The sequence below is a fragment of the Nelumbo lutea genome, chromosome 1 (genome assembly GCF_056320005.1).
Source record: "Nelumbo lutea isolate HS-2025 chromosome 1, American lotus-T2T, whole genome shotgun sequence".
In the NCBI taxonomy this organism is placed as follows: domain Eukaryota; kingdom Viridiplantae; phylum Streptophyta; class Magnoliopsida; order Proteales; family Nelumbonaceae; genus Nelumbo; species Nelumbo lutea.
This window is the reverse complement of record NC_142684.1, coordinates 126,913,874-126,937,074: the sequence shown is the minus strand read 5'-3', so window position 1 is coordinate 126,937,074 and position 23,201 is coordinate 126,913,874. Positions and strand designations below refer to the sequence as shown.

Below are 23,201 nucleotides of genomic sequence, written 5' to 3'. Positions count from 1 at the left end.
TTGGATTAGGTATCAACATGGGCCAATACATTTACAAACTGGACTACACGGTTGAACAAGGTTGAGAGTTGAAAGGTCCTTATGGTTCAGTATGAATCAGACTCACCATTATCAGATTCAGACCAGACAACTTGAAAGCTCATTGCGTCAAAGGCTTTACTAGTTAATAATTAATGCATGTCATTTTTTAAATGTGCACGTCAATTGGATAATTACCGTCACGTAAAATTTGTGTGCCATCACATTCAAATTTGAAAAAACTTCTCTTTTTTTCCTTGACAGTAGAATTAGTCTCGTAGAACTAAAATCAATAAAACATGAATATTTTAGGGGTGTTCTTCGACGTGATTTGCATTTTTAAAACATGAACCTCTAAACATGTTGTTAAGCTTCCGACTTCAAAAATACGTTTTGCCTTAAACCATACATTTCTCATCATACATCTCTAAATTCTGTTTTTGTTTTACCATCACTTTAGAGTTTATTCACACCAATTGCTTTCTGAAACAAAATCTACACCCTTTAGGATGCCTAAATCACAACTTTAAAACAATGTCGATCCTAGCTACGTGGGGTCTTGGGAGTGGACTGGATGCTCCCTTATAAATATCAGCCTATCATGTTCGCTGCATTTCATACCTGAATGCGAGGACAATGGAGTTCCAATTAAATAATTTTATGGGAAGAAGCAGAAACCTCAATTTTCTGTAAAATGCAAGATCCGCCCAATTCTTTACATTGGAGTTGAGCCGAAAGGAATTAAATATCGAAAAGTATAACAATCTTCACTCAGACCTAAAGAAAATTATCCATGGAAGACCTCAATGGCCCCTGGCTACTCACCTATCCAATTTCAGATGTCCGTAAGCTTCACCAGCTTATTGTAGAGAATGCGATTGTCTCTTGCTGTGTTGCTCTCAAGCAATGCACTCTGCACTAGTTCCTGTACAATGAAACAGCTCTGATCGCTATCAGGTCATCAAGGAAACAAAACATAGCAAAGAAACAAATAAAACTTTGAAAATGAAAATTTGACTAGGTGCAAGAACCCCACCTTAACATCTCTGTGTGAAAGGAATCTACCCAAGCTGTGAAGAACCAATCTCAAATCTTCAACCTGCAAAAGTAGAAAAGGAATTTAGGCCTCACCCACAATCCTATCATGAATCACCCTCCCCAAAGGAAAGAGAATAAGAGCTACCTTGATGTAGCCAACTCGATTGCGATCAAAGAACCTAAATGCCTGTTACATATACAAAATCCCCATCAAATAAGCAATAGCAGAAAACACAACGCAATCTGCATAATTGATTAGACAATTAAGCATGAAACAAACAGAAAGGGGAAAATGGCACACCTGCAATAGCTCCTTGTCAGCAACAGGATCTACTTTCTTAGGTGTCTCCACCCCTACCTCTTTCTCCTTTTTCAACGTCTCGGATTTTTCCTCTGTACCTGAAGATTTCTTATCAGTCTTCTGCTCCTGCATAGATTCCTCTGCATCATGCAAGTCCTCGGGCTTAGCCTCCGCATCAGCTTGCCTGTCTTCATTTTCAACCTGCAGAAAAAAGTAAAATATAGCAAGAGGTGATGCAAGTGGTTGACAAACAAAATGAACAACTAAGACAAATAAAAACTGAATCTCCTCCGACATTGATGTTACAGTGGCACCAGCCACCACAAAAATGTATGCATGCCTTCAGTACTTGAAGCTTGCACAATGGCAGTTCACGACATAACAATTACCAATAGTATTCCAGCCTCAAATATAAGATCACAACATAATAAAATCGATACCTTCTCCTCCCCCCAACTCTTAATTTTACTGCACTTTCTTCCAAGTGAAATGTCTTTTAATCCCAGACGCTAAATTTTTCTAGTTGGATTGTTCTTCCTTTCAATGAAGAATAAACTAATGGTTGAATTACTTAAATAACAAAGTAGGAAAAAAAGAAAACTAGGAACAACTATATCCAAGATAATTAATTTGGGAAAATGCAAAAAATAAAATGGAAACCATCATCCATCACACAAAAAGTTGCCCTAAGAATTAACACACCATACAAATTTAACAAGGAAAAAAAGAAGTCCTACTTCCTTGGGAGTATCATTTTGGGGGCTTGCATCTTCCATTTCTTGATCTTCATCCAAATCTTCTTCTGGATCCTCTTCTTCAGATTCATTATCCACATTGGACTTATCATCCACATCCGCAGAAGTATCCATTTCCTTAGCATTAGTTTCTTGGGTTTCTACATTGGTGGACTCAGGCTTTTCAGATTTACCAGATTCATTCTCCATAGGAGGTTCATCAGTCATCTTGGAACGCTTCCTTGATGATTTCTCCTTATCAGTATCCTTCTCAGGGTTCTCATCACGCTGTCTTTTCCTTTGATTTCTTCTGTTCACAAATTTGACACGCAGTTTCTACAAGCAAAGAAAACGTATTGACCCAATGAGCACCAATGAAAAAATTGACGCAGCTAAATACATAGTCTGGTCAGCTTTGTGAAATGAACCTGAAGAAATGTCAGAAGACGACTGCCCATTTGGTACTGAAGCATTTCATACAATGACTCTGCAAATAAGGAAAGCTGCAAAAGATGCACATTTTTAACTTCAGCAAAGTGTCATGTTTAACTTCAACTATCAAGTTAATAAGCAAAGGATGATAATATGGCAAGTACTGATTGCATGAGCAGGCATGGACCAAAGCATAGGGATGGTCAGGCAGACCAGTGATTTAAAAGGCGCACAGGCGAGGCGCATTTTAGGGTATGTGCCTCACCCAGGTCCTAAGCACACCCCTTTCAAAATGCACACCTGGTGCACCTGGCCGTGTGCCTGATGTGCCTTGCACCTCAGCCCAGGCATGCGCCTTTTTAAAATTCTGCACTTTTTGCTTTTTTGAGCCTAATGGCTGGGCCGGGGGCAAAGACCCTAGACCCCCGATCACACCTCTTGAGGCAAGCCCAAACCGGAGCTCCAAAAACCCCCTATTTGCTAATGTTCTTCATTCATCATTCCAATAAAATATCATCTTAAAAGACAATTAAAGTTATAAAATTATTATTTCTTATGTGAAAAATAAGAATTAAGACCCTAACATGGACTTGTTCGGGCTTGCCTCAAGAGGTTTGGTACAAAGGCGACTCAGAGAACCAAGAATGCAATATGTTTTACATCACATTAGATATTTGAAGTAATGCAATTGAGGAAAAAAAAAAGAGATTGTGGGTTTTACATGCTTGTAAATGCTTTATATGTTTTCTTTTATTTTTAAATTTTCATTTGAATACGCTTTACATGTTATGTTTATGTATCTTAATTTTAGATAACAGGTTTTTTAAAACACTTATTTAAAACTTAAGTTTGTTTTTTTATTAACATTATGTTTAATATTTTTTGAATTCTTTCTTTTTTTATTTTTTTGAATTTTTTAACATTTTTTTATTTTTTAGCCATTTTTTGTAATTTTGTGCCTTGCTTCAAAAAGGTGTGTGCCTCGCCTTGCGCCTGAGGCGCAAATTGGCCCTTGCGCTTTTAAAACACTAAGGAAAACCTGATAGAACTAAACCAAAACATCCCAATCATATAGGATCCGAATCTGCATCATGTGTCCCGATCAATGTTTTGAAAAAAGGAGTGACGCGAGACGTTCCACTACCTAGAGGCGTGAGGCGTAGTTCAAAACGCAAGAGGCATAAGCCTCCTTAAGAGGATAGGGGTTAGGAGTAGGATGAAGAAGAAGGGGGGATCTCATTTTTTCTTTATTTTTAATAAAAAACATTTATATTAAGAAGAATAAAGATGCATAACATTAGTTGAAAGAGGGGGTAATTTTTAATCACTAAAAATTACCAAAAAATGGGAAAATCTGAAAAAATAATTTTGGAGGATGGGGGTTGCTTGGAACACCTGCAAAAAAAATTGTGCACCAAAATAAGCTGGTTTCATGCCAAAAAGTATTGATAGAAATGGTTTTTCACTAATATTTAATTTCTAGAAATTACAAAAAATGGGAAAATTTATTGTGGAAATGGGATTGCATGGAATCAAAAGGGAACACTCCCACACTACTTTTATGAAAAGATGAGCTAGTTTCATGCAGGAAAGGTGCACAAAGACGAGTTTGGGACTGTCAATCAAAGTGGTGACATGGGGGTGTATGGGTGATACGAGAAACAATGGTCATAAGTGCATTGTGGGTGTGCGCATCCCTTGCACCACGACACACCACATGAGGCACCAATTGCAATGTGGGTGTGCACATCCACATAGTGCAAAATGATGCAGCATGGGGTGTTGTGTGCAGTGTCAGCACATCCATCACGATGCACACCCACTTGCACCCTGTGTTAATAGTGTAGTAGAGCTGTAAACTACACACTATGCAAAGGTAGAATTGGTGCACCTAACACAAGTGGTAGTGTTACAGCCCTACCTACACACAGTGGGTGTAGTAGGGCTGTAAACTACATGGTGTTACAGCTGTCACTACAATAGTAGAAAACACTACACGTGTAGTGTTAGCATGTTTAACACACACCAAGGTAGTTTAGTGTTTTCTAATATTGGTCAACTCACGTGGAGGCACCACAGTAACCACTTGCACCATGACACACCACGGGGGCACCACAGCACACCCACACATGGCAGTTCACGCATGCCTGCGCACAGCCACCGCCCGCACATGCACGCCCACGGGGAGCCTGTTTCGAGGCCCAGGCCTAGTGGGCCACAGGGCAGGCTGCTGGTTAAATTGTGACTTGGCCCTTTAGTAGACATCATCAAAGTCAGTTAACTCAAAGAAAAGCAAATTGGGCTGAATTGAAAAGGGGGTGGGGGGTTTGGGGGGCGAAGCCCCCTAGCCGAAGGGGCAAGGGGCAAACCACTTTCTTTCCCCTTATCTTTTCTTCCCTTCCCTTTCCTTTACTTTCCTTTTTCTTTTTCTTTCCCTTCCCTTTCTTTCCCCTTCCTTTCCTTTCCTTTTTTTTTCTTTTTTCTTTTTTTTTTCTTTTTATATCAGATGTGCAAGAGGCACATGAGGTATATGCCTCTAGCACGCCTCATGAAAAAAGCGCAAGAAGCGTACACCTCAGGGGTGTTGGCGCCTCTGGCATATGCCTCAGGGCATTTTGGGAGCGCCTCACCTGGAGGCGCCTCCAGGCATATGCCTCCCATGCCTTTTAAAACACTGGTCCCGATTATAATTGGGTTGGGGATATTTTGGTTGTTCCAAACCAATTAAGAACTGATCCGATTATATATATATATATATATATATATATATATATATAGATACACTATTAAAATATTACAAATATACCACCAATCTAATACATATTTTTTCTCATGATATACTAGTAATATTATCATTATTATGGTCCAAATGTGTCAATTAAGTAGATTTTACTTTTTGATAATTTCAATTAAGTAGGTTTATTACTCTATCAAAAAAATTAAATAGGTTTTTTGTCAAATTACATGTTATATAGGTCAGGCCCAATAGTCCCTATTAATAATTGGGTTGGTACTGGATCTATAATTACAGACCATAGAGTCTGGTTCAGAACTGGTTCTGTAAATTCATTTTTTTGGTCGGGACCAGTTTTACCCTGACCTGGACCAGACCCAACACACTGACAGAACTACCAATGGGTATCCAGGTCCAAGACCTCTTCAGACCTTAAACTCAGGCCCACATCACTTGATATTAGGATAGTTCTGGGATAAGATTAAGGACTGAATATAAAAAATAAAATGGTCAATGTTAACAGACTAACTACAAGCATTGAATATCTGCAGTTAAGTTGAAAAGAAAACCTCAAAGGTTGTTTCCTCAATATCCTTGTCATTATAATCCAATAGTGAATCCAGTGAAAGCGACAATGATCGGATCTGTACACAACATATTGGATCAGGCAACACAGTATGAAAGTAAACATAGATACAATTTAAATAGCAATTACATTAAGGCATGCAATTTTAACCTACTTTAGAATCCTTGGTCCATTTTGTTTGTAGTAACAAGCCAGGATGCTGAGGAGGCTCATCTGACTTCCCCTTTTCTTTTACCTCTTTACTTGATTTGCCCCTAGATTCATCTTTCCCATCTTTGCCTTTCTTCTCTTTCTCATCTTTGGTTTTTTCCCTCTTGGCCTCACGGCTATCCTTATTGGAAACTTTTTCCTTGGAAGCCTCAGAGTCCACTTTAGACCTGGAGTCCTTTTTAATATCAGCACCCTTCTCTTCCTTTTTAATCTCCTTACCAGCTTCTTGCTTCTCAGTGTCCGTTGCTTTCGACTCTGTTTTAGGGTTTTTCTTCTTCTCCAACTTGTTTGCCTCAGCAGCCTGCTTATCTGCATCTGCAGCTGATTCTTTCATGTTTTCTGCTTCATTTCCTTCAACTGTCTTACTTTCTTCTTTCTCAGCATCCTTGCTCTCAGCCTTTCCACTCTTTTCTTCCACATTGTTGGCCTTCTTTTTGGGTATCTTCTTAATGATTTTCTTCTTAGTAGTTGTTTTGACAGCAGATTCTGGCACAGCAGAAGAACCATTGAGATCTGTCTTATCTTTTGGATTTTCTTCTTCTTTCCCAGTTTGCATTTCGTCAGAGCTTACACCTATACCACCTTTTTTAGAAGATTTTCCCACAGGAACCTTTTTTACAATTTTCTTTCTTAAGGTTTTGACACCAGAAGTATCCGCAGGAGTTCCATCCTCCTCTACAGTGGTTTCTGGCTTAACTTGCTTTTCCTCTACATTTTTCTCATCCAATGTCTCATTTTGTTTGTCAACTGTTTCTTCCGAGTCATTTATCTTACTAATAGAAACCTTCTTTTTTGTAACTTTTTTCACAACCCTCTTCTTCGCAGGCTTCTGCTCAATTGTCTGGGCAGTGGAAGAGTCATCCTGCTCCATTTTTTCAACATGCTTTCCCGTTCCACTTGCTTCTCCATCTTTTTTCTCATTCTTCTTCTCAATTGCATCCCCCTCTCTCTCAGCTGTTTTTCCTTTGGCACCATTTCCATCATCATTCTCCTTTTTCTTGACATCAATAGCCTGTCCAGAGGGTGTACCATGTGGCCCCTTCTTTTCATCCTTTTCATCCTTTGCTACATTGCCTTCAGCTTTACCAGTTTTTGGGGAACCCATGTCCTTATCTGATTTCAATTGACTCCGATCCCCTGAGAATAAGCTAATAAAATCATTATTCTGAATAGTAAGGTTAGAAACCCTTTGTGACAACTAAGAACCAGCACTAGATGGAAAGACATCCAACTACTCACCTTTCGCCACTTCTTTCTTCTCACTAGATTTCTGAAAGAAACAAATGGAACAAGATTGGTGGTTAATACATACAGAATGGAAAACAATAACCAAGGGAAAGGAATCTAATAAAAATAGCAGACCTTTTTTAAAGAAAGTTGATGCTCTCTCTCAGCTATGGCTTTCTTGTATGCATGCCATTGGTCTCTCCATGCTTCCACCGTAGGAAGACACAGAGACATATCTGGAACAAATAGGACAGTGATCTCTTTGTGGCTGAATAATCCATCCTTTCCAACTCTATCATAGTGTATCTGTATCAAATAAAAGATTGCATTCATATTTCAAGACAATAGAATATCAAGAAAAGTCCTACACCACCGAACCTCAAAAAACTGTGTTCCAATTTCAGTGGTCATCATACCAACCATGTAACAACTAAAAAGTCAGTAATTGAGCAAGAAATCCAAATTTTTACTTCGATAAACAATTATTTATATAATCTGGCTTTTGTTTTCCCATTTGTTCTTGTTGTGGTAGCGATGTTACTGGTGTTGGTGGTCGTATGCCAGACCATCAATAGTTTGTGTGGGGTTCAGACTTCAGACAGGTGATTGTAGGCATGCACATGGGCACTCATGCATTTAGTGATTTTGAGGTGACACATGGTCAGCAATAACCATTTGGTTATGTCATATGTGAGATATCTCCTTGTGACAATTAACAGTTTTATTGTGGAAGATGGCATTGAACCTAGATACAAGATGATTAAAAATATGATGTCTAATGGCATGGTTTGAGAAGAATTACTTAGCATGGATGAAGTCAGAGAAACCACCAGAAAAAGGTCTCTAGGTAATTGGCATAGGTTTGCAATGCACCAGATTGGGGTGGGACCACAGTGTCATAATGCCAGAACTGGGGGTGCCAGTCTTTCCCTCGGTATGAGAATATGAATTGCCGTGCAATACATGCAAAACATGTGCTTTAAAAAACATAAACCATAAATTCTACTTTCAGGTCTAATTCCAAGAACCAGATTTTGTTTTTGTTTCATTGAGGTGGGGGATGATGCCCGCCATGGTGGTTTTTATGGTAAACATCTTTGAGTGAATGTCATTGTTGCTAGTTCAATTAATGGAGAGAACAGCATAAACAACAATAAATGTACTTCAAGCTAAAAGATACAATAGTAAGTTTCACCTTTTGGCTTTTGAGAGCCAAAAGAGATTCAAATATATAACAAATTGATGCACATAGGCTTCACACTTGCATGCATACAGCTTTTTGAAATTCAATACAATTTAATAAAAAAGGATTTCTACCAGAGACATCAAATAGAAAATTATTGCTTTGTTTTTATTTTTTGAGAGGGTTGTATTTACACCTCTAACAGACATGGACAAACACATGCACCCAGGTGGTGCAAGCACACATGCAGACTAATGTGGGCAACAAGCAGTTTGAGGTGATAATGTAGGCAATCACCAATGCCAATTCATTTAGCAGCGGCACCATCATTGAAACAACCAAAAGTTAGATGGTACAACAGGTAAATAACAGCATAATATGAATGGTGCAAGAACATAATTGGATGTGGTTTACATAGAAATCAACAATGTAAAAGAGAAAATTACCAAAAGAAATAGATTGAGATGGTCATAGAAGACCATCTACAGCACCTGTTTGAAAACGTGATTTGCTACAGGTTGAAGGGACTAGAAGAGCTGGGGGCAGACAAAGGACTTCGGTGGAAGTAATAATTTAAGCACCTATAATTTAACAGTGGATATGGCACCAAACACACTGGAATGACAACACAGGATTCTTGTAGCCAACCCCATATAGTTGGGACAAGGGTTAGATGATGATGATGAAATAGCCTAGAGAAGGTACCAAAGGTTGAATAAGGTAGACGACTTGGAGCCGCCTCACACTTGGCAGACAAATGGAAACGTGCTTTGATGCTTAGGCCAAGCTTTAAAAAGAGAATTTTTAGACATTAGGCTACATCTTAGTTATGTATGTGTCTGGCAGGTCTTCTACAATCCTATATCAGTGGTTATGTAAAGCTGGTCTATTAGAGATAATCGTTAATTATAGAGATATAAGTGCAATCAAGCCATATAGTAAGCCTATGCCTTGTGAAAGTGCATATCTTTTCTTTGCGGGGTTTGTATTCCTGCCCACAAGAAAGAAAGGTTCAGCCCTAAAATTGTGCCCCGTGGTCAGGCTCATAGCTTTGCCTTTTTTTTTTTTTTTGATCAATAGCTTTGACAATAATTTGCCCCTTCACAAACAAGCAATTCACTGTGAGAAACTACTAAATGATTTGTTAACAAGAATGATCAAAGAATCACTAATGATGCCAAATCAAAGTTGTTATGATATATAAGCAATTATAGGCAATTGTGAAGTACCCTTATAATTTTTCAAGATAAAAAATATTTCTAGGTAAATTCCCTAGTTTTTTATAGCAATCAGCACGCATATAAAAAATAGCAATACTCTTTACAATCTTTTATAAGAAATACTCTTTACAATTATCATCAAGTTTCCTCTAAAAACATGGCAAATCATTATACCTAAAGAAAATAGCATTTTAAACCTATTAACTTCAACAACAATAACAATAATTCATCCTTTAGAAAGTTATAATTTCATTTAATCAAATCTAGAGATATAAAGTAGCAAAAGGAGAAAAAAAAATGGGACAGATCTATTTATTAAAAGAGATGGAAAGTAGCTGTAGAAAAAAAAGAATAAGTAATATATATTACATTATAAAAACTCCTCCCTTATATGTGATCAAAATTCATCCTTTAAATTTAAATAGCAAACCCCTTAAACAAAGCATAAGTAATATATATTACATTATAAAAATCCATCCTTTATATGTGATCAAAATTCATCCTTTAACTTTAAATAGCAAACCCCTAAAACAAAGTGCAAGTAATATATATTACATTATAAAAGCCCATCCTTATATGTGATCAAAATTCATCCTTTAAATTTAAATAGCAAACCCCTAAAACAAAGCATAAGTAATATATATTACATTATAAAAACTCAGTATCAATACGCTAATAGGATGCAACTGATATAATATCATAACAAGGCACCCATATTGTAATTTTTGTTCCCTAGGTGGGCACTCAGGCTAGGAACCCCATCAAGGGTACCTTATCACCTAGGTGACACCAACGACAACCATGGGCTGAATGCAAAGTTCTCTTACCAAGCATTCTAAGCATGATTTAGAGATTAAAAATTAGCAGATATGTTATGTGTACAAGGATAAATCATTGCTTAGAGCAATACTAGACATTAAGTTTCAATTTCAATTCATTATTCTACGTGTACACTCCATACAAAGTTCTCATCAGACCATATTAACAAACCTAAAAATTTAGGTAGGCAGGTCTTTAAGTGCAACATCAAGGGAAGTGAGACTATCTCAAGGAAACAACTCCAATTACGGAAGTAATGCACATCAACTTGAGTTTTATTCATTAAAAAAACACTCAAAGCATGATTTTAGCAGATCTGAGTACAAGGACAAATCATTGCTTAGATCAATATTAGACATTAAGTTTCAATCTCAACCCATTATTCAATGTATGTACTCCATCCAAACCTCTCATCAAACCATACTAACCAAGCTCAAAAATTAGGCATACAGGTCTTGAAATGCCATATCAAAGAAAGTTGAGACTACCTCGAGGAAACGATTCCAATTATGGCACTTACACAAATCAAGTTGAGTTAAATCCTTCACATGTCTGCAAATAAATCATCTCCTCTATTTAGTTAGCAAAAATAGCAATCTCCTACTTACAAACAAATGAACATATAATAAGAGCAAACCTAAGAGCTGTTTGAATCAAGGAATCGTCACCAATTGAAGGGTCCCCACCATCAACAACATCCCATGGGCCTCCAATAGCCATAAAGGAACGATCTTTCCTGAGAATGCCAAACCTCAGGATATTATTGAAATGTGGTATGCGGTCATCAGAGCTTTTATCAGAAGACAAATCATCCAGAGCATCTTTACTGATTCCACTCATCAGGATTACCTGAGTAAATGACAAACACGGAAAGCATGCATTAATCAAGACAATCTGTACAGATAGACAATTAAGCTACATCTGTGCTACATTGCACTTCACAGTTCAAAATGAATGCAGTGTCCTGTTGGAAACTATCAATCTTTAGTGCAAATGTCATGTCTGGTCCTTTGCCTGTGCTGTATCATTGCATGCCTATTTGTATAGTGACACATTTAACTCATAAAAGATCATGCACTTGTGCCTAGCTTCCATGATCAGCTCCCACTGATGTTTAGATGTTTAGATGTTTGTCTCACAGGGTACAACCATGAATGGAATAAAATGGTCACTGCAAAGAGGTAGCAATGTAAAGGAATCTGTGCAAAAACCCTAAACTCTGACAGGATCTACCTTTGAATTCCACACAGTCCTTCCACAATTTGACATCCCAGATTCTTCAGTTAGCACTTTTGTTGATGCATCCTTCTGCTCAGATTTCTCCTCTATTTCAACAAGATCATGCCCAAAACTGTTCCACAACATGGCGGTGAAATGTTAAAGCTTTATATAATAACGGTTGATGAAATCTATATGAAATGTTAAAGATTTATATAATAATGGTTGATGAAATCTATATTTGATTTCCAAGCAGGGTCAACATGAAGCTTGGAATAACGCTACCAAGACCAAAAATGTTGAAACAACTGGTGACAGCAAAGAGAAGACAAAAAAGGCAAAACAAAATTTGAAGTTGTGCAGGGCCTAGTCAAACAGAAGATCCTGGGAAAAGCTACCTGACAGGAGTATGTAAAGAAAGCTTCAGGTTTCCCTTTGGCCAGTGAAGAACAACCTACAATTATTAGAAGCCAAGCTAAGTAAAACGACTGAAATTATATAATGATGCTATTCCTTTCATGTAAAAGAAATAAACATAGCATGCCTTGCAGAATTCTGGTGAAATTGAAAGCTTTGGATAGCGTTTGTTTAAGGACAAATAATCCCTTTCAGAGTCCACTAAACAGGATTGATAGACCTGAAAAATCAATTAACATGAGAAGTTAGCTCCACAAACACAACTAACATGACAGCATCCTGATCAAAAGAATGAAGTAAACCAGAAAACCAGAGAGCAAAGCAGTTATTAGCCAATGAAAGTCTACAAACATAAACCAAATTCACAAATGACTATGGAAGTCTCAACTCTATAGAAATTTTCAATCCTTTTCACTTTTTGGAAAGGAACCCATTCACAGCTTAACCAAAGGTGGCACAATAAAATTATATTAATAGCATACATTTCAACACAACACCGTCGGAAATGAATAGCAGCAAATTTGAGGGTCTCAAAACACAAGCAGAGATCGGTTGACTCCATAGGTTCAAAAGGAAGTCCCCGAAATATATCTTGATCATATCCTAGTAAAACATATAATAGCATCTGCAACTCTTAAGCTGTTTGGACAAAGACATGAGATAGATGGCTCTAATTATTTCAGTTCTAAAGATAGCCCAAGATCGAGATAAAACAAGATCCTAGCAACTTTGTTAAACCCAAAAGATCTGAGGAAAGAAGAACAGTACTAAGAAGAAAACCAACCCCAGAGCCAAATAATGACAGGAAAGAAAATAAAGTCTTAAGAAAACTCAGATGTCAATGACAAAGGATAAGAAGAATCAAGGCAAGACTTGAAACCTCAGCTACGGACCAAGGAATGAGGAAATGAAATTAATATCTCAAGAAGAAAAGCCAAGCTCCATAGCAAAAGGATATGAATAGACAAGATAGATTTGAAACAAACCCCCCCCCCCATCTTGAGATCCTCACAGTCGAAAAAGTTCCCAACATCATTGAACGACTAAATTCTTATGTGGTTTTACCTTGCAGACATATTCTCTCCTTTTTTCTTTAACGGGTGAATGATGCCTTCAGCATAGCAGAGCACAGAGTCAGTTAAGAAGGCCATGCCATATACAAAACAGCAATCTACTCATAACTATAGTAGGGCAAAATAAAACATCAAAGGTCCACCTATGTAAAGCCTCGTGACGGGGAGAAGAATCTCGTCGTAAAGGCCTCTCATCTCTCATCAAAGAGGAACCATGTCGGTCCCTAGTGACTCTTGGTGGAGTTCGTTCACGCCTAAGTTCAAGTCCACGCTTACGTTCACGTTCTCTCTCTTTGTCCCGGCGCTCCTGAAGGCGTTCCCTTTCACGCTCCCGTTCTCTTTCTCGCTCCCGCTCCTTCTCCCTTTCTCTTTCTTTCTCTCTCTCACGTAAATGCTCCCTACGACGCTCATCCTCCCTCATCTCAAGCTCCCGACGAAGCCCAGCTCTGTCATCCTTCCGCTCATCAACCCTGGATGCTCCAATGCCAGGATGCCCACCACGCGAAAGCATGCTACCTGGATAATCAGACTCAATTGATGCACCCCGTAGTCCTTTCCCCGTGGCATAGTCCCGTCCAGGAGGCAGACTCACCCCATAAGCACCACTTGAAGATCCTTGTGCATACATTAGATCATCCATATTTCTGCGAGGAGCTGCCCCTAGAATTGATGGAGCGCTTTGCCCACCATATGAAGAACCACCAAGCATTGATAAAGTGCGCGGATCAGCATCCATTCTTCCACCATAAGAGCTAAGATCTTCAGTTGCATGACGAACAGTAGCACCCCTTGCTGCAAGATAATCAATGGGTCTGCCAGAAATGTGTATGCTACTCAGTGTGGTAACCTAACAAAAACTCTGCACAGGGTTGGCACTATTGCCACTAACAAAGAATGGTTCACCATCTTAACATTGAACAAGTGGGGGTATTGCGGACAATTTATGGAATACATACTAGAACCATTCATAGAAGAGATGTGAATGTTACCAGTAAGTACAATTATGGCAATTGAGAAATACCTTGCACCTCCATCTAGAGAAGCAGATTGCAACGATTGAGCTTTCAGCATTTGTTGTTGCCGTAGAAAAGATGCCTGGAAAATAATTTACCTCAAATGAGAATCTTCAAGAGATTAATATACCTAAATGAAACATGTGTTTCTTAGACCCAAAGGCATTTTACCTGATCAATGCGATCATAAATCTCAGGCTATTGTGAAGGACAAGAAAATCATCCAGGGAAACAATTAGAGAAGCAGACAGAGATTAAAGATAATTAAAAACTTGAAGGCATAAATTGAAGATTAAGAAAAGAAACAATGAATTGTGTAAATAACTACAATCTTCACACCTGATGTTGATGACCAAGACCAATAGAATCTACATATCGCCTACTTGATTCACTTTGTAACTCCTGTCCAAGATAAGCATTTTGTTCACTATATTGTCGTCTATCCAGTGATGAATAGTCAGAAACCTTTCCCGAGGAGAATTGGTCTCCCTTGAGACCATAACCATGGCTTGATGATGATACGTAGTCACCAGATGCAAATTTAGGTGATTCTGCCATAGCTGAGGAATAACCCCGACTTTGAAGGGCTGAAGAACCCCCTACCTTGCCGCTCATTGCAGAAAGCTGAAAAAGAATGCAAACTACCTAGTAAGATCAATGGTACATTAAAACAGTTTATATTTTCATATGCCAACATTATAGATGACCCTGTAGATAGCAAAATATGCAAGTCAAGAATATATTGCATTAATAACATGAATAGTACAAGTAAATCTGCCAAAAGTTATTGATCAAAAGGTGGCAGAAAGCTTTGACATGCTAACTTCTGTGATGCTTAAAACCCAGAAGCCTCCCCAAAAATTATGCAGCAAAGCATATATTGCATTAATAACACTAAAACTTTGGCATGATAACTTAATAACACCTCGGCAATTGAGGGAGACCTCGGCTCGGCACCTCAACTGCTTGAGAGACCTGCAAGGTAGCCAAGCTCGAACTTCCGAGTTTTTGACACAAGCCGAGCTCAAGTTTCTAATTCGAATCAAGCTCGAGCTTGATAGTTTATGAGTGAACCCCTGCAACGCAGGGCCCCCTCCACTAGTAACTATATTAATTAAAAGAAATTGGTTTGAACACATTACTGTCAGTGTAGTGTAAATTATTAGGAAACATATTCACTAAGACTCTCTTTGGTTCAGGGAATTGGAATTGAATTTTGGAATTCCATTAACAAAATTCTAATTCAATATATTTCCAAGAGCTAAATATTAATAATTTGGGAAATTGTCTAAAACTCACCATGAGTTTTCAGCATTTCTCTTAAACTCACCACAGCTTTTCAAAACGTCTAAAACTCACCATGTTAGTAAGTTTTTATTTTCCAAAACTCACCTTCTGTTAGCGCACCATTAATGTTTCTTAACAGAGGTGTCCACGTCAGCATAAATAACAATTTTTATAACCAAATCACCCTAAAATGGCAAGTTAGAGGAAAAGGGTCTTTTTCATTTTTCAATTTTCTATTTTTTTACATTTTTAGTGTTTTGTTATAATTTCTAATTTTTTATAATTTCTGCTTTTTTACATTTTTCTATTTTCTACCATCTATAAAATTTCCTGTATTTTTTGTTATTTATTTGCAATTTCTGTTTTTTCTATAATTTTGTGTTTTTTCTACAATTTTTATTTTTGTTTTTCAATATGAAATAACTTTAATTTGTGTGCAATTTCTACAACTTTTTACGCTTTTTGTAATTTCTGTGTTTTTCTGTATTTTATATTTGAAAATATTTTTTGAACTTTTTCCTTTTTTTCATGTCTAAATATTAAAACATATGTATATATTTTATATATGTATATATTTTATATATGTATATATTTTATACATGTATATATTTTGTATTTTTCTATGAAGATCAAAATGGTAATACATTAACAGCCATTAGTCTCTTTAACGTCAAGTTAGTGACGGTGAGTTTTAGACATTTTGAAAAGTTGTGGTGAGTTTAAGAGATGCTGAAAACTCATGGTGAGTTTTTGACAATTTCCCTAATATTTTTGTTGAAATCAGAATCAACTTAACATGTGATAATACACCTTATCAAGCTTCACCTTGCTCCTCAAAAAAATGCCTTTTAACTGGTTAACCTTGCAAGATAAATACTTTTGTACTCAAAATAGATTCATGTATGATATCAACTCAAATGAACAGAAACTGAAACTTCAGATTGATACTCCTATTACATGAAATCAGGGTAGGTCGTAAAAGGAAGCAAAGAGAAAGCAGAGATCGGGAATGCATGTTGATAGCTGCAGAGTTTGCAGATGAAGTAATCTACAATCAAAGGGAAGGTCTGGGAATTAGGTATAGAGCAAGAGAGAGGTTTTTCAACTCCAAAGAATTGCAGCAGTTTTTTCTTTTCTCTCTCTCTCTTTTTTTTTTTTTTTTTTGGGGGGGGGGGGGGGTTGTCTCCCCTCATGTCCTGCAATTATAGTCTTAATTCTAATTCCTGGAGTTCACTCCACCATATGCACCACAAATATTCCAGATCCACCTGCACAAAACCCCCTTGAATAGTCTGCAAACAGACTGATGGATGTTTTCTTAGTCAAGCCCTTCTATGCAGCTCTAGTAGGCATCCAGGTTATGTTCCTTGTCACTGGATATGGGAAGAGAATGTGTCACCTAAAGTTTCATTCTTTATGTGGAGAGCAGTGTTGGACAAAATTACTACCAATCACATTGTCTAACTACTCAGAAAGTGGATACTTTTCGTGCAGAATGAGGAATAACTCCCCGATCTCCTTCTCCAGTGTCCCTAGTCCCTACACATACTTTATTAGATATGTTTTACCTTTATTGCTCTCTTAAAGAGGAATTATGTAATCCCCAAAGGAACTTCACTTCTGATTTCTTCATGGCTAGTAAGAGGTTTGTCATAGGGGAAAGATTTTGTTGAACTACAGGCTATACATTAATTATCAAGAAAAAATCAAAGTGGACAAAGCATGTAATGGTATTTGAGAAGTTTATCATTGGCGGATTTGGTGCATATAGAGAGTTAAATTTTTATGCTTTATATGACCAGAGTGAATACTGCAATACTGATACATTTCTATACACATAATCAAGTCTATATATCTCAAGTACAATATGAAAAAAATAAAAATAAAAAAAGGAAGTCTAAAAAAAACATACCACAGAGAAAGAACAAACAAATTATGAACAAATCAGATGCAAACTAGTACATTTGGAAGTGAAAATAAAAACTAACCTGTTGAGCGGTATTCAAAGAAGATGCACCATAAACAGCCCCATATTGTCCCCCATAATGTGCTGCAGTTGATGGATGAGCTCTATATCCACCAACATCTGCTTCTTGAGAACCACCTAACATGGATGAATGCCGAGAGGCCAGGGAAAGTTGAGACCCTCCCTCAGGGCCACCAACAGAGCCTCCAGAATAAGGTCCAGACTACAAAGTAAAAAGATAGCAAAAATAGTCAATATATAATACTAGGTTATCAGAAATTGTTGAGCATCAACCATCACTCGTCACTAAAAAGACTCAATTTCATCTTTTTTTTTTATTTTTGTAGTCAACTCAACATCTAGAAATTTAATTTATATAGTTGAAAATTATATACTTCTAATATGGAAATGTATTTTGACAATTGTATCTACATTCTACACTTACACTTTGCCCATATGCCGGTTGTGCAGAATATGACTGCTGGCCATATGCATTACCCCCCCTGGAGGAATACATGTCTTTCAGATAACAAAAACTGCACAGAATCATAAAAATTATACAAATTAGCTTTTCTTCACTAGGATGATGATGCATGTAAAAATTAGCATTAAATTAATCTGGATGCAATGGTACTATTTCCTATGCAAACATGTCAATATTATAAAGCTTACGCAAATTACCAAATCGGCTGTAACCATGTGACATTTTCCACTGAAGAGATCTTATGAACACGAACTTAATTACTAAATACATGTAGTGAATATTCTATGGTCTGTCCAAAACCACAAATGATCCAGTTTATGAACTCCTTGCCAAGACAGGTCTGTCAGAAATTATTTCCTTGGGATCTCCATTGTCCTATAGTGGTATACTTAGATTCCAGAAACCCTAAAACTACAAGATAAATATGGATTTCTAAAGAACTTCTAGTCCTCTGTCTGTTGCTCAATGTACAGGAGAAGGTGACTGTTCACTTTAACATCAACAGAAATCAATACTGTCAAGTTCAAACCCAATTTGCCGCTTCACTAGTTCCAATGGAATTGAAATCTTTCTGTTCAATAACACCACCCCTTAGCATGCCTCTAGTTCACAGTCTGTCTCAGGGCAAGAGTCACAAAATCAAGGAGACTACACCCAATATACAAGATTGAAGATTTTTCAAAATCCAAGATTCCAAGGTGGAGATTGGAAACTACAGATGGAGGAGTCACAACGGGAAGGTACCACATGTCCATTATGGATCAGTGAGATGGGGTGATTCTACTCAAGTTGAACGAATTGTGAGAGGATTATGAGTATTGTATGCTATTGGCAATTCAAGGGTGCAGGAAGAGGGAGATTCACAGGTAGTGCATGGCTAGATGAGGGACACAGGAGATGATAACTACATCCAATGGAAGCATCTTGCTCACTGGTTTAAGAGATCTGCATTATGTGGCTAATTCTTTTTGCCAGGTGTGTGGAAGTAGGAACAAGTTGTACCCATTGGTTCATCATTATTGTACAATAGAGGCTACATCACTAACATCCTTGGGAAGCATCTCATTCTGTTGGGCTAGGACTTAGGAGATGTGCAGATGATTTGGATCTCTTTCAGCCAGGAATAGGATAAGTAGGAATCATCTGTATTGTGGCTCTATCTTACAAGATTAGATTATGATTAAGTAGGAGATCTGCAAATGATTCGGCTAACTCTTTTAACCAGTATTGGATAAACAGTAGACACTTGTATTGGGGATCTACCCTATCAGATTAGGTTCCAACTGTTGTATATGGAGATTTGTACGGAGGCTGGTGCTGGCCAGCCTTTTGGTTTACCTTTGAATCTTTGATTGCATTTCCTCTTTTCATTCTATAAATAATAAATTCACAATGACCTGTTACTGATCATAATCATAAAAATAGAGAAGAAACGGGAGGCGAGATTGAAAACAAAGAATAATCTCTTTCACATCAAGAATTCTCCAACTTTCTGAAGTGAAGTGCTAACTTTGTTTACAAATCACTTTATTCTAAACTTCCAAATTCCAAAGTCCAGAAATGAAAAATGGTTCTTTTATCAGTCTAAACATACAAAAAGTTTAATTTGGTGTCCATATCTAAGTGCAATTAAATAGAAATGTTATTAACAAAATTCAAGTTGTCCACCAAGAAACCACTTCAGATAATCTCTTCAAGTAAAAAACAATTTTCATATATAATTAGTGTCTAGAGACACACAATTTAATCACTGCAACCATCCCTTCAAAATGAGAACCCTCATCTCTTTTCAACACACTTCACATGATCCTGTAGCTACTTTTTTCATCCCACCTATTTATGGTGCTCAACACCATTTATCTAGACATACATGGATACACCCTTTTTTCCATCCAACCCACTTACAGTGTTCAACACCATTTAACTACACACAGAACTTCACTGCAACCATCCAGTTCAAAAAGAGAACCCTCATCTCTTTTCAACACGCTTCACATGTTCCTATAGCTACTTTTTCATCCCACCCACTTACAATGTTCAACACCATTTATCTAGACATACACCATTTACTTAGCTATCTGTTCTTTACTCTTTCCTTTTACAAGACTTTCTTTTTCACTCTCCTTTACATTTTGTAGTATAGGCATCCAAATACAAAGATGATGTGTCAGATAAATGAATCTTCTCTCCTTAGCCCATCAAATAAGATGCTAAATACTGATCTTATATAACTAGATATTATGCATGAACAATTTCTCAAATGGTTTCTGCAAGATTTTCACAAACATGATTTACATTTTCATGTTCCTTTAATGCTACTATATCTTAAGGTGAGTGTGAGCATCGGAAAACAGCTCACTTGGGCTGGAAATGGAGTCGCCACCCATCATATTAAGAAATGAAGGTGATGAAACCTCCAAGAATGGCATCAAAATCATTTTTATTAAATAGTGACTCCAAAACCTAGGGCACCGGCTAACCAGTCCAGGTAGGACTCGGATGGGAGAGGGGAAGGGTCAGGCACCCCTCACCCGGGTCCAATAGGTGGACCCACATGAGGTCCAAACAAGCAAACACAAATGAACAATAATAAGAACAAAGCATCAAAACAAGCCAGCACAATAGGGAATCTACTGTATCAATTTTTATTATTTTTTTATTTCCTTCTTACTTTTTATTATATTTTTATTTGTTTTATTTTGTTATTTCTTCCTTTTATTTTATTAATTATTAATTTTCTTGTTGTTTTTCTTAAGGAACCCTACTTGATTTTATCTATTTTATGGAATTCTTTTTTATTTTTGATCTTTTATGTTTTTATGTTTCATTTTTTGATTTTTTTTATATATAATTTTTTACTTTTTATTACTGTTTCCCTTTTAGTAGCTAATTTTCCCCCTATCATCTATCCAATGGATGCCTCCTGACTTTCGGGCTAACCATTCAGACTTGTCAAACTTGATATTAAATTTTCCCCCATCTTTTACTCTTCTCCGTCCATCAACGAATCCTTTACCCCTTCTTTCTTATTATGTGTATATACTCCCTGTCTCCAGTATAACATTTATTTGTTTACATTTTTTTATTGCATACAGATCGAATGAACTAATTTAAACTGATAGAACAAACTAACTAATTCAATAAAACGAAACAGGCAATTACCTAATTTGCACTCAGATAACTAAAAAACGAAGACAGTGTAATATAGGCTAATCAACAGTTAACAAAGTAGACAAAATGACAAATTGATGTTGGCCATCTAGATTCATATAATAATTAAAACTTCAGGGAATGGATTGGCGACGATAGTTTCGCCGGAACTGGTTCAACAAAAACTCCATCACTGGAGAGGCTAAATACCCCATTTGGATCCCGCTATTCCGCGACAAAACACAGGAGAGGCAAAACGGGAAATTTTGAAAGAAAAAGAAAGACAAAAAAAAAGAGGAGAAACGATGACAGAGTACCTGATTGGGATTCCGGCCTGGACACAGTCGGCAAAACAGAGGAACTTTGATTGGGATTCCGGTCTGAAATCTACGCTGCAACTAGGAGTGTGCGTCTAGGTTGCTGATTTCGCTGGAAGTGCCTTCTTTCGAATTTTTGGATTAGGGCGAATGGAAGTTTAGCTTGAATTTATATGGGATGAAGGGGCAATTTTGTAATTTCGTGAACATTGGGTCTTTTGGTACTTTTTGAGTAATTGGGTCAATCCGGGTCTAAGGGGTTGAACCGGGGTTGTGGACCAATGGTGGGTGGTTTCGGGTCAAAAAAGTGGAGGGTTGAAATGGGTCTGACCGCTGAGAAGGGTTTTGTGTGAATGGACCCACGAAATTGGCTGAAATGAAATCTTTTTACATGGATGGCTGGTATTTTTTGCTGAAATTTCACAGGTATGATTTTTGGATACTCTGAGGTGATTTGTAAGGTTAGATTGAGCCAACTGGCCCCAATTAGGCATATTTGTAATCTAGTCAATTTGGGACCTTGAAATGGAATCTTAGTGTGATTAAAGGGTTAAATTAGGTATTTTGGGATGCGATTTCACAGGTGGGTATTTGGGGGTATCCGGGATCTAATGGTGAGGCATAATCAGTCTTAGAGGGTCAAGATCGAAGGAAATTGGGTCAATGGGATGTTTCAAAATGAAATCTTGGTTTGATGGAAGGGCACATGGGGGTATATAGGATTGAAACTTTATGGGCAAGTGTTTTGATGTATTTGGAGTTCAACTATTAAACTAAAATTTTATGGGTAGGTGTTTGAAAGGTCATGGGTCTAATGGTTTTGTCTGATCTAATGGTTGAGGTGTAAGTAGGGATTGATTAGGGCCATCAGATAAGTATCGAGCATGTTTAACGGTTGATCTGAGGGCTCTTGGGTTGAAATTTGGATTTTTTAAGTTTTTTAGTATTTCGGAGAGATTATGAGTGTCTAATCGGGCATTTGAGATAAATTGGAGGTTCAGGCAACAGACCGAGCAAAAATCGGGTGTTGACAATGAGCATTATCATCGTGTTATCAACATTACTCCACCATTAACACTGGATGTGTCTGCTTACAAAATTCCTTTTCCACAATCTTTTCTGTTTAAGCCATAACCCCCCCTAAAGATTGAGCTACAAAATCTTTCTTAGTGTACAAAGCCATGTTTTTTTCATCACTCCTCTTCAAACTTTTTGTGCCTCCACTTAGCTTTGAGTAATATAATTATTTTCAAATCTAAGAAAAACATTTCATTACCAAGAAGAGTATCCTCATTTTGTAACAAAATATGATCTCATTCAACACTCCATGTTTGGAAATTGTTGTGGTGCATTTGACATTTAAAGGACACTTCAACTCGGTATGCATGACTAGGGGTGGTGGGTTGTGAATCCGCCCATTTAAATGGGTTGGGTTGTGGATAATCATTGGGTTAACCTTTAAATACATAAGTATTAATTCTGTAGCCTTTTTTTTATTTCTTCATTTGAATTAAATAATTTATTTTTGTCTTGAATAAACACACTTGACCCAACATAAATCCAAATCAATTTGACCCGAGTCCAAACCAGTCCAACGCGGGCTGACCCAATCCAACATATATCGACATGGGTTGACCCGAATCCGAAATAAACCTCGGGCGGGATGGTTTGGTACCACTTGCTATGCCCGGTTTTGGTCGTCCAATCCAACCAGTATCCACATAGCTCGACCCGACCCGGCACAAGCCGATATGGATTGATCCAAATCAAAAAT

At 37.3% G+C, this 23,201-nt stretch overlaps 1 protein-coding gene across 4 annotated transcripts; it reads right to left on the bottom strand.

The window, feature by feature from the left end:
• Positions 1-397: 397 nt before the first annotated feature.
• EMB1579 (ATP/GTP-binding protein family) lies at positions 398-21,572 on the bottom strand. 4 transcript variants are annotated; one of them, XM_088940845.1, is made up of 25 exons: positions 21,428-21,572; positions 17,922-18,012; positions 17,499-17,699; positions 14,563-14,847; positions 14,395-14,421; positions 14,232-14,305; positions 13,354-14,022; positions 13,203-13,248; positions 12,265-12,357; positions 12,119-12,174; positions 11,736-11,853; positions 11,140-11,351; positions 10,991-11,054; positions 7,416-7,586; positions 7,293-7,323; positions 5,998-7,190; positions 5,827-5,901; positions 3,862-3,918; positions 2,520-2,594; positions 2,095-2,427; positions 1,358-1,558; positions 1,202-1,243; positions 1,055-1,117; positions 844-943; positions 398-639 (listed from the first exon to the last, which is right to left on the bottom strand). In XM_088940845.1, the coding sequence occupies exons 2-24, from the start codon at positions 17,991-17,993 to the stop codon at positions 854-856; spliced, it is 4,248 nt and encodes a 1,415-aa protein (XP_088796971.1). In that variant the 5' UTR covers positions 17,994-18,012; positions 21,428-21,572; the 3' UTR covers positions 398-639; positions 844-853. The 4 variants fall into 4 exon arrangements, with proteins under 4 accessions (XP_088796971.1, XP_088796985.1, XP_088796964.1 ...); XM_088940859.1 differs by lacking the exon at positions 3,862-3,918; XM_088940838.1 differs by lacking the exon at positions 398-639 and having other exon boundaries at positions 675-943.
• Between the last annotated feature and the right edge of the window lie 1,629 nt (positions 21,573-23,201).